This window comes from Maniola jurtina, chromosome 28 (genome assembly GCF_905333055.1).
Source record: "Maniola jurtina chromosome 28, ilManJurt1.1, whole genome shotgun sequence".
In the NCBI taxonomy this organism is placed as follows: Eukaryota; Metazoa; Arthropoda; class Insecta; order Lepidoptera; family Nymphalidae; genus Maniola; species Maniola jurtina.
Window position 1 is genome coordinate 650,069 of NC_060056.1, and position 12,832 is coordinate 662,900.

Here is a 12,832-nt window from a genome sequence, read left to right on the forward strand (position 1 = left end):
TTTTGAATTTGAATTTAAGATGATCTTTAACCTTTATGTATGTATTATGCAACTGACTCTCTAATTAAATAATTTAATTAATTGCTACGTGATAAGACTAGCTACCGGCTTCTGGCTTTGCACCTTACAAAATCAGTAGGTATAGCGAAAGGCAACCGTAGGATGAGTAAAAAGACGTGAAATTATATAGTACATCTTACATAGACTTTTTGAACTCGGGTTATTGTGAAATTAAGCTTTAGTACTCTACAATACTAAAAATGCAATATGTTTTAAAGTATTCTCCAAAATTTTAGCCCTAAAGTAGTAAAAAGGGGTGTTAAAAATTTGAATTATAGGTCAAAACCTTCGCTCACTTAATCGATATTTAAAACACGTTCAAAGCAATAAAAGGAATTGAAGTATTGATGAAATACTTACATGAACTGTTTCTTTATCAATTAGAGATACCAACGCCCGTCTAACACACAAATAAATGTAGATTTTTAGAAAAAATCACAACAGGAAACTTCGATGTTATTGATCCGATGAAATGTCAAACTCGATTTGACAGATGGCAGAACTGACAATGAAAGCAGCTTTGTTCGGAAACACGTTTACGTTCACGTTGCGTTCACGTTCAGAAATCGATTAGAATGTTTATAGCTCATTCACACAGGCTGCGTAAGCGTAGAGATAGCGCGTACCATTGCGTTGTAATGTATGGAACCATATTAAACATGGCACACCGCTTGCGTTAAGCGTGGACGTATGCGTAACCCGGTGTGTTAGGGGTTTACGCGCGTCACTACGCACGTGTCACGTGTACGTGCTTGGTGTGAAAGGGCCTTTAATCCGCCACAGTCCAAAGATGAAAAATTGCCACCTGATGCCACTGCATGCATGCAATGCACCTTGCATTGCATGCATGCAGTAGACTAAAAGGACTTCATTATGATTAGTAATAAACTAAGCTCTGGCCTCTGTGAACAGCTCTACCTGTTCTGACACCCATTTCAACAGTTTCTTTCTAATTTTTCCTTTTTTCTGAAAGATGAGGGGATCTCGTCTAGCGGCCGAGAGCCAGATGTCTTTAATAGGAAGGACGGACGGACGAACGGACGGACGGACGGGCGGACAGACAGACAGACAGAAACACTAACACAAGTCACTAGTAGGATATCAAATGAAAGAGAAAAAATTCTGAGTTCATAAAATAATATAGTTAACTTAAATTTTAAAAAAACCCCCAGCACAAAAACCTCTATAAGAAAACTAGAAAAGAGCTAATAACTTTCAAACGGCTGAACCGATTTTCTTCAATTATAGCTAAGAACACTCTCGATCAAGCCACCTGTCAAACTAAAAAAAAACTGAAAATCGGTTCATTCGTTTCGGAGCTACGATGCCACAGACAGGTACACAGCTACATACACGTCAAACTTATAACACCCCTCTTTTTGAGTCGGGGATTAAAAAGATAATTATTAGCTTACGTCTGCACCAATACACGTGCATAAGAACCAGTTGCAAATAAATACAAGAAAACATAAAATACTGCCCATAAGGTCATAAACTATTATTATAATCCATAACTCCATACTAATCCATATTCATACTTCTGTACTAATATTTTCTTATTTATTCAGATACGTACAAATTAGCCCTTGACTGCAATCTCACCTGGTGGTAAGTGGTGGTCTAAGATGGAAGCGGGCTAACCTGGAAGAGGTATGGCAGTTTTCATTAAACGTATACTCCTTTGGTTTCTACGCGGCATCGTGCCGGAACGCTAAATCGCTTGGCGGCACGACTTTGTCGGTAGGGTGGTAACAAGCCACGACCGAAGCCTCCCACCAGATAAGACCAGAAATTATAAAATTTCAAACCCCTGCCGGGAATGGAACCCGGGACCTCCCACCAATAAGACCACAGCGTTTACCACTGCTCCAGGGAGGCCGAAAAAATCAGGTACCTTCATCATCATCATCATCTTCAATCATAGGCACCTTCTAGGTAAACGCGTCCCATCTTAGACCACATCATCACTTTCCATCAGGTGTGATTGTCAAGCGCTTGCCTATAGTGAATTTAAAAAAAAAAGTTTTTTGCTATCGTACTTATCGAGTGCTTATTATTTGCGTATGCGAGTGTGAATATTTATTTATTGACCAAAAAACCGGCCAAGTGCAAGTCAGACTCGCGCACTGAGGGTTCGTTACTCGGATATTTTTTCGTCATTTTGCACGATAAATCAAAGACATGCATAAAAATAAATAAAAATCTGTTTTAGAATGTACAAGTAAAGCCCTTTCATATGATACCCCACTGGATATAGTTATCTTACTTTGAAAAATAAACACATTCTAATTTTTTTTCCGTGATGTTTTAACCACAAATTTACGATTTTCGAATTTATTCCTTTACTAGATGATGCCCGCGACTTCGTCCGCGTGGATTTAAGTTTTTTGAAATCCCGTGGGAACTCTTTGATTTTCCGGGATAAAAAGTAGCCTATGTGCTAATCCAGGATATTATCTATCTCTATTCTAAATTTCAGCCAAATCCGTCCAGTGGTTTTCGCGTGAAGGAGTAACAAACATACACACACACACACACACACATACACACATACAAACTTTCACCTTTATAATATTAGTGTGAAGTGTGATTACTTGTGCTATAAGACTTTTACCTACCTGCCAAATTTCATGATTCTAGGTCAACGGGAAGTACCCTATAGGTTTTCTTGGCAGACACGACGACGGACGGACAGACAAACAGAGAGACAACAAAGTGATCTTATAAGGGTTCCGTTTTTCCTTTTGAGGTACTTAACCCTAAAAACAACATATTCAATTTTTCACTCTGCAGATCTCTCCCTTTCTGGTTTAGATAAAAAACTCCGGCCATTATTAGGCACCTATGTAATAAATCAAGTGGTCGGGTTTAAGAGGGGTCTCTCCGTCACTCGCTTCATACAAACGTAGTTCCAATTTCATTTGAATCAAACCAAAGTCCATGAAAGCAGACATATTCTAGAAACTAATATCTATTTCTTTTCCAGTCCAGTTCGGTTTTCCAGATTTCTGTTAAAATATTCGGTTTCAAAGTTACGCGGTCTTAAAAATTTACATACAAATCTTTGAGCCCCTGTAATTTTAAAACTACATATTTTTAGAAAAATCTAAAACACCACAGACACAGATATTAGTTTCTAGAATATGTCTGCAAAATTTCATGGACTTTGGTTGCTTAATATTCAAATGAAATTGGAACTACGATTGTATGAAACGAGTGACGGAGAGAGCCCTGTTAAAAATAAAACAATATTATAAATTATCGATTCGCATGTTTGAATTGTAATTTGTGAATACAAAAAAGGTTTATACAACGTCGCTTAATTTTTTGTTAACATTTGAATTAAATTATGTATTTGCAATATTATAATATATTGTACAGCCAGTAATTTTATTAAGAATTAATTAAATTTAAAGTAGGGAAGTATAGGTAGGTATATACCACTGATTACATTTTCTGATTCCTGGAATATCATTCGAAAATGAGTGAGATTTTGAAGATCAAAGTGAGCTTTTTAACCCCCGACCCAAAAAGAGGGGTGTTATAAGTTTAACGTGTGTATCTGCGCATGTGTGTGTCTGTGTATCTGTCTGTGGCATTGTAGCTCCTAAACGAATGAACCGATTTTAATTTAGTTTTTTATTAGAAAGGTGGCTTGATCGAGAGTGTTCTTAGCTATAATTGAAGAAAATCGGTTCAGCCGTTTGAAAGTTATCAGCTCTTTTCTAGTTTTCTTGTAGAGATTTTTGTGTCCGGGGTTTTTAAATTTTGAGCTATGCGCAAGATTGTTCATAAAAAACACTTTTTAGGGTTCAAACCCCGTATAGAATCACTTGGTTAATTATTATTTTAAGAACTTGTCTGTCTGTCTGTCTGTCCGTCGTGTCTGTCAAGAAACCTATAGGGTACAATTCCCGTTGACCTAGAATCATGAAATTTGATAGGTAGGTAAGTCTTATAAGCACAAGTATAGGAATAAATCTGAAAACCGCGAAGTTGTGGATGTGTCACATCATTTAATAAAAAAATGGGTTTCAATGTTCAAAGTAAGATAACTATAACAAGTGGGGTATCATAATATGAAAGGGTTTTACCTGTACATCCTAAAACAGATTTACATTTATGTTTATATGTACAATAGTTTTTGATTTATCGTGCAAAATGTTGGAAAAAAATACCCGAGTACGGAACCCTCAGTGCGCGAGTCTGACTCGCACTTGGCCGGTTTTTCACATGGGAAATTGCGTGTTTGGAGTTTAAAATTCAATTTGCCAGCATTGAATTATTTTTGGCAAACTTTAACGATAGTCCTTTTTATAGATTGGCCTGAAGGTCACAAAAAATACAAATCACTTAGGAGACAGTACATAATATAAGGACCGACGAAATAATAACTAGTTATGGTAATAATGTCAGTATTATTAAATCTTTTAAAAACAAAATAAATCATTGGACACCTCCCGCGTTCTTAAGGCTGCTTTACGCTAAAGCAAGACAATGCTACATTAAGGCATTTAACCAATCACACTAATATTATAAAGGCGAAAGTTTGTATGTGTGTGTGTGTGTGTGTATGTTTGTTACTCCTTCACGCAAAAACTACTGGACGGATTTGGCTGAAATTTGGAATGGAGATAGATAATATCTTGGATTAGCACATAGGCTACTTTTTATCCCGGAAAATCAAAGAGTTCCCACAGGATTTCGAAAAACTTAAATCCACGCGGGCGAAGTCGCGGGCATCGGCTAGTAATAATATATATCTATCTCAGTGCATTAAGGTTGAGGTATGCCATATGGCTGCATACTCATATTATGAACTAAAGGATACCCGCGACTTCGTCCGCGTGGATTAAGGTTTTTAAAGATCCCGTGGGAACTGTTTGGTTTTCCGGGATAAAAAGTTGCCTATGTCAATTACAGGGACGTAAGCTACCAAATTTCATACAAATCGGTTAAGTGGATGGGTTTTTAGGAATCCCGTGGGAACTCTTTGATTTTCCGGGATGAAAAGTAGCCTATGTCCATCCCCGGGATATAAGCTGACCCTGTACCAAATTTCGTCAGAATCGGTTTAACTGTTGGGCCGTGAAAAGGTAGCAGACAGACAGATAGGTTTTATAATTTTAATATGGGGACATAAATACCTTTTTTCCTGTGTGTGGCGCGACGGGGGTTTTATTTGAACCGACCACGATAGTCGAGAGAGGAAAACACCTCAATAAATCCATGCTTCCATACTAATATTATAAATGCGAAAGTGTGTTTGTCTGTCTGTCTGCTACCTTTTCACGGACAGGGTTAGCTCATAACCCAGGGACGGACATAGGCTACTTTTATCCCGGAAAATCAAAGAGTTCCCACGGGGTTCCTAAAAAAAAACCCATCCGCTTAACCGATTTGTATGACATTTGGTACCGAGGTAGCTTGCGTCCTTGTAATTGACATAAGGACTTTTTATCCCGGAATATCAAACAGTTCCCACGGGATCTTTAAAAACCTAAATCCACGCGGACGAATTCGCGGGCATCCTTTAGTATATAATATATAAAAAATTGTAGTAGGTAATAGTAGCGTAGGTTTTATAATTTTAATATTAAATACCTTTTTTCCTGTCTATTGCGAGACGGGGTATTTATTTGAACCGACCACGATACTCGAGAGAGGAATTTAACACCTCAGCTTATATTATATATATCACACTAATATTATCAAGGCGAAAGTTTGTATGTGTGTGTGTGTGTGTGTGTGTGTGTGTGTGTGTGTGTGTGTGTGTGTGTGAATGTTTGTTACTCCTTCACGCAAAAACTACAGGACGGATTGGGCTGAAATTTAAAATGGAGATAGATTATACTCTGGATTAGCACATAGGCTACTTTTTATCCCGGAAAATCAAAGAGTTCCCACGGGATTTTTAAAAAACTACATCCACGCGAATGAAGTCGCGGGCATCCTTATTTACCGCCTTTTATAGCCTTTATTTACTGAATTTCCATGCAATTATTAAATTTTTTTACAATTATTAATTTTACATCTTATTTATTTAACATTATAGTTAAAAAGACTTATCCTATTGATAATACTAATTTATATTTATATTTATTTATGCAGTGTTTTTTTCAACTGGGGTCTGGGACGCACTATATTGTTCTGGCGTAAATGAACCTTTATTTTAGCGTCTGTACTGTGCAATAAATCAAAAACTCGTTCTGAGGGCTCTTTTGACGCCAAAATAAAAAATTCCACAAGAAATGTTTCCTCGATCATCATGATTCATTAGGTTCATTTGTTTTTAACCACCGACCCAAAAAGAGGGGTGTTATAAGTTTGACGTGTGTATCTGTGTATCCGTGTGTCTGTGTATCTGTGTATCTGTCTGTGGCACCGTAGCGCCTAAACTAATGAACCGATTTAAATTTAGTTTTTTTATTTGAAAGGTGGCTTGATCGAGAGTGTTCTTAGCTATAATCCAAGAAAATCGGTTCAGCCGTTTGAAAGTTATCAGCTCTTTTCTAGTTACTGTAACCTTCACTTGTCGGGGGTGTTATAAATTTTTAATTTACACTTGTTATTATTAGTAGGTATAGTGGCTGATTCACCCGGCTTCACTCGAGTGTTCTTCTTCTTGGTTTGGCTTATGTTTCCTTAGGGATTTCCCCGACCTCTTTCTGTTCCCAGGAACTACTAATATAATATAATAATATAATAACTAATATAATATAACATTAATATCTATGTCTGTGGTTTTCCAGATTTCTGTTAAAATATTCGGTTCCAAAGTTACGCGGTCTTAAAAATTTACATACAAATCTTTGAGCCCCTGTAATTTTAAAACTACATATTTTTAGAAAAATCTAAAACACCACAGACACAGATATTAGTTTCTAGAATATGTCTGCAAAATTTCATGGACTTTGGTTGCTTAATATTCAAATGAAATTGGAACTACGATTGTATGAAGCGAGTGACGGAGAGAGCCCTGTTAATTTGCTATGATCCGCCAAACCAAAGAAATCTGTATGATGCAACATGCAGCATGCGACATGCACCGCGCGCCCTTCCACTGATAAACTTGCAGGAAAAGCCAGCCAAGCCGTGAAATTAAGCTTTTGGTTCCTCGTATATCATGGACTTCCGCAAAATAACGCCTGCTTCTACAAGCTTTGACTAGTAGAGTAGAATAGAATACATTTTTATTCAAGTAGACTTTTACAAGTGCTTTTGAATCGTCAAAATAATTTACCTCTGGTTCGGAATGCCGTTCCTACCGAAAAGAACCAGCAAGAAACTCGGCGGTTGCTCTTTTCGATTCTTCAATTTACAATAATGCTCCATACACGTGATAGGTAACAGACAGACAGGCAGACACACTTTCGCATTTAAATATTAGTATGTAGATTGTAGATGATATGTAGATCTATGTTTAACTCGTACCTAGTATGTCGCTTTTAGCGTCCGTTCACACAGACCGGCTCGGACCGGAGAGCAGATTATGATAGCGATTAAAATAGAGTGTTGGATAGTTGAAATAAGGTTAATTTTTACATACCACCTCTTTTGTTATTGAGAATGCCGGAGAGCAAACCTTACGCGGTTAGTGTGAAAAAATAAAAGGAGCCGATCGGCTATGTATGATTTCTGATGACGCGCTCTTCCGCTCTCGCGCAGCCGAACAGCTCCGTTTGCGTATACAGTGTTCTTCCGGCCGGTCTATGTGAAACTTTAAACACAAGTTAAAAACATACTTTAACAACAAATCTTAAAAATTCCCATTTTTGGAAAATTAAATTTAACAAATGATTATCTTGTAACGTTCCCTAGTGCTTCTATATATAATGTATATATTATTTATGGAAGCACTATACCCTAAAGCGATTGAGACGGAATGATTCACAACAACAGTAAACCTTAGTGGTTTTTTTGTTGTGTTAAAAGCAATTTGTAAACATTTTATATTTGATAGTTAATAAAAAAAAAAAAAGAGCACCATCCGATTCTGTCCGAGCCGGTCTGTGTGAACGGACACTTATAGGAAAAACATGTTCCAATGTGCAAAACATGTTCCAATGTGATCATGATAATATGACTTGATGGTAAGTGACATAATCCTTATCTCTGGGTATGTACTTAGCATATTATAATTCATTAAGATATTAGTATTAATTTTCCTATTATTCATTGTTTTGAGTTATTACTCATAATTATTAGTTTGCCAGTTTGCTTGTATGTGTGTAGACTCGTATGTTGTATTCAAATTTAGTTCTTTTTAGGGTTGCAGAGGGCACAGTGGACGAAGCGAAGGATGGGATGCGGGCGACGTGTGCGTCCCGGGGTCGGGGGACGCACTTCGTTGGTGCGTCCCGGAGGTGCGGTGGTGGGGACCGAGCAGGTCCCCGGTGGAGGGTCTGCCTCGGCAGACGTCGCTGGCTGCGTCGCGGTTGTTTGCTTTGGCGTTCCCGTGACCCAGTCGCCAGGCGACGCGCAGTAGCGCCGCTGGGGTTTAGTGGGTATTCCGGTCGCCTCTCGGCCGGCGAGTCCCACATACCCTCCCTCAGCTGGCTGGCTGCCTCACGGCTGGCTGGCTAGCTTCCGGAGGGGATGCGTAAATGCATTCCCCAGCGTCAACAAGAAAAAAAAAAGGGTTACGTAATAAAATATTGAAAAACCGGCCAAGTGCTAGTCGGATTCGAAAGCTATCGCCATATGTGATTTGGTTTTTTGTGATGTAACCAAATATTTACGGTTTTCGGATTTTTTTCCTTTACTTGCGCTATAAAAGCTACGTACCTGCCAAATTCATGTTTCTAGGTCTACGGGAAGTACCCTATAGGTTTTCTTGATAGACGGACGGACAGACAGACAACAAAGTGATCCTATAAGGGTTCCGTTTTTCCTTTTGAGGTACGGAACCCTAAAAACAGTAGGTACAGTAATTAAAAAAAAAATATTTAAATTAATAACTGCTATCCATACTTCCATACTTATTTACTTATTTTACTTATAATATTATAAATGCGAAAGTGTGTCTGTCTGTCTGTCTAACGGCCTAACAGTTTAACCGATTCTGACGAAATTTGGTAAAGTGTCAGCTTATATCCCGGGGACGGACATAGGCTACTTTTTATCCCGGAAAATCAAAGAGTTCCCACGGGATTCCTAAAAACCCATCCGTTTAACCGATTTGTATGAAATTTGGTACCGAGGTAGCTTAGGTACGTTCCTGTAATTGACAAAATCAAACAGTTCCCACGGGATCTTTAAAAACCTAAATTCACGCGGACGAAGTCGCGGGCATCCTCTAGTACTTACTAAACAAAAATACAATAAATAAAAATAGACATCAGAGTTTATTATTGGGCTGTGCAAACATTCCTATTAAGCGTGACTGATTATGTTTTTATTCTATTTATTTTATTAGTATTCACACTATCCATATCCATACTAATATTATAAATGCGAAAGTGTGTCTGTCTGTCTGTCTGTCTGTCTGTCCGCTACGTTTTCACGGCCCAACCGCTGAACCGATTTTAATGAAATTTGGTACAGACTTGGCATACATCCCGGGGAAGGACATAGGCTACTTTTTATCCCGGAAAATCAAAGAGTTCCTACGGGATTTCAAAAAACCGAACTCCACGCGGGCGAAGCCGCGGGCATCCTCTAGTAATATTATAAAGGCAAAAGTTTGTGTATGTTTGTGTGTGTATGTTTGTTACTCCTTCACGCAAAAACTACTGGACGGATTTGGCTGAAATTTGGAATAAGATATAGATAATATCCTGGATTAGCACATACGCTACTTTTTATCCCGGAAAATCAAAGAGTTCCCACGGGAATTTTAAAAAACCTATATCCACGCGAACGAAGTCGCGGGCTTCAGCTAGTAAATAATAAAAATAGACATCAGAGTTTATTATTGGGCAGTGCAAACATTCCTATTAAGCGTGATTGATTACGTTTTTATTCTATTTATTTTATTAGTATTTAATGTAAATAAAAAACTTCTGAACCAAGGCCGCTTTTTGGTTCCTGTTTTAATTACTAAGCGTTCCAAATGTGACGTCCATTTTATTTATTTTTAGGGTTCCGTACCTCAAAAGGAAAAACGGAACCCTTATAGGATCACTTTGTTGTCTGTCTGTCTGTCCGTCTTTCCGTCCGACCGTCCGTCCGTCCGTCCGTCCGTCGTGTCTGTCAAGAAAACCTATAAGGTATTTCCCGTTGACCTAGAATCATGAAATTTGACAGGTAGACCGTAGGTCTTATAGTACAGATACAGGAAACCGCGAATTTATGGTTACATCATTTATAAAAAAAATGTGTTTCAATTTTCAAAGTAAGATAACTATATCAAGTGGGGTATCATATGAAAGAGCTTTACTTGTACATTCTAAAACAGATTTTTATTTATTTTTGTGTATAATAGTTTTTGATTTATCGTGCAAAATGTTGGAAAAAATACTCGAGTACGGAACCCGAAATGACTTTGTATTTTTTTATTTATTTAATTAAAGACTTAATTAAAAAAAGAACATTTTACACCAATTGTTGTAGACCAAAGCACTAGATAAAAACTGAGACTGGTGTTTGAAGATTTGCAGCCCAAATAGACCGTAGTCTGTGCTAGGGCTGACAAAAAAAAAGATTAATTTATTTTAAGATTAAAGAAAAAGATAAAATCGATATTGAAATAAACTTTTAAAAGTGCTTTTGAGTTGTCAAATGTATCGAATCGAAGTTGAATCGAAGTCGTCACTCGTTCGGAATTCCCTTCCAACTGAAAATAATAATTAGCTAGGAAAACTAATTGTTTTTGTTATATTTACCAAAGTCTAATTGCCAAATCTACTGAAAAAGACTACCATAATCCATTTGTTAATCCTAATTTTCATCATGTAAAATTATCTCACCAAGTTGTTAGATAGAAGTGCAAAACGTGTGTTTTTGTTCCCCCACTCATTGTACTCGAATAGAGCCTCTAAAATTTCTGTAATTCTGTAAAAATAACCGCTATACAGTTCTTTTTTTTAGTTCTAAAGCTATTTGGAAATTATTATGAAAGTATTTTTGTATACGAAACAAAATAGCTAATGAAAAATTGTTTGTACTGAAAAAGCTCTAAATAAAGCTCCTGTGCTCTTAGTTATAATATGTGATGATATTTGAGCACCTACCGCTATTATCTCTAAGTTCTGGAAGTTTTTATCCTCAACTATTCAAGACTGCGCAAGTGCACTAATTTTTGGCTTACTTCCTTGTTCCCCCAGAGCGCGAGTCTGACTCGCACTTGGCCGGTTTTTTGAAAATTCCACCCCTAAGACTCCAAGGGAGTAAAATAGGGATGTAAAATTTGTATAGTCCACGCGAATGAAGTGGCGAGTATATAAGGTAGTATGAGATACAATTGAAAGGATTGTAGACATTGTAACTTGCAATAATAATAATTATTTATTAATTTTATTATGTTAATCTTATTATCCATACTATTATTATAAATGCGAAAGTGTGTCTGTCTGTCTGTCTGTCTATCTGTCTGTCTGCTACCTTTTCACGGCCCAACAGTGTAACCGATTCTGACAAAAGGTACAGGGCTGGCTTATATCCCGGGGACGGACATAGGCTACTTTTTATCCCGGAAAATCAAAGAGTTCCCACGGGATTCCTAAAGACCCATCCACTTAACCGATTTGTATGTAATTTGGTACCGAGGTAGCTTGCGTCCCTGTAATCGAAATAGGCATCTTTTTATCCCGGATAATCAAACAGTTCCCACGGGATCCTCTTCTTCTTCTTTATGTGCCTCTCCATTACTGAAGGTCAGCAGTCAGTTTTTTAAACTTCTCCTTGTCCATGGCTAGCCGGAATAGTTCTCCTACTGTTTTTATGCCAGTCCACTCCCTTATGTTACGTAGCCATGACTTCTTCCTTCTTCCCACCACTCTTTTTCCAGCAATTTTTCCCACCATAATTATCTGCAGCAGGCGGTACCTATCGTGTCGCAAAATATGGCCCAGGTACGAGATCTTTCGCTGCTTGATGGTTTTAACTAACTCGGTCTTCTTCTGCATCCTGGCAAGAACCTCAGCGTTAGACACCTTAGCCGTCCAGCTTATGTGAAGCATCCTGCGATACGTCCACATTTCAAAGGCGTCGATCTTTTTCCTCAAGTCCTCCACTAGGGTCCATGCCTCACAACCGTATAAAACTACGGGCCAAATGTAGCATTGTAGGAGTCTGATACGGAGTTTTAGAGAAAGTTGACGACCACAAAGAACTTTCTTCATCTTCATAAAAGATGTGCGAGCAATTTCAATGCGAACCCGTCTGTCTAGTATCCTCTAGTAATATTATAAACGCGAAAGTTTGTATGTATGTATGTATGTATGGATGGATGTTTGTTACTCTTTCAACCAAGAACTACTCGGACGGATTTGGCTGAAAGTTGGAGTAGAGATAGATTATACCCTGGATTAACACATAGGCTACTTTTCATCCCGGAAAATCAATGAGTTTCTACGGCATTTTTAAAAAGCTATATCCACGGGAAAGAAGTCGCGGGCAACAGTTAGTATTATTATTATTTAAATATATACAGTAAAAATATCTCGTTTCGCCTGCCGAGTCAGAGATTTAACTAAAAAGTAGAGAAGCTATTTAAATAATGTGGGCTTTTACGGCCGAAATCTATACTAATGAATAAAATTGAAATGTCTGTTTATTTGAACGGGCTAATCTTCGGAATGGCTGAACCTATTTTGACGGGACTTTCACA

General features: G+C 37.8%; 2 protein-coding genes across 8 annotated transcripts in view; both read right to left on the reverse strand.

Annotated features, from left to right (window-relative positions):
* LOC123879473 (intersectin-2) overlaps window positions 1-545 on the reverse strand; it is a 33,457-nt gene extending 32,912 nt beyond the window's left edge. For all 7 annotated transcript variants that reach the window (XM_045927179.1, XM_045927183.1, XM_045927182.1 and 4 more), the window contains exon 1: window positions 421-545. The gene's annotated coding sequence lies outside the window, so the exon portion shown is untranslated. The remainder of the gene's footprint in view (window positions 1-420) is intronic.
* An 11,295-nt stretch (window positions 546-11,840) lies between these two features.
* LOC123879530 lies at window positions 11,841-12,375 on the reverse strand. The gene has a single exon (XM_045927297.1). The coding sequence runs from the start codon at window positions 12,348-12,350 to the stop codon at window positions 11,868-11,870; it is 483 nt and encodes a 160-aa protein (XP_045783253.1). The 5' UTR covers window positions 12,351-12,375; the 3' UTR covers window positions 11,841-11,867.
* Between the last annotated feature and the right edge of the window lie 457 nt (window positions 12,376-12,832).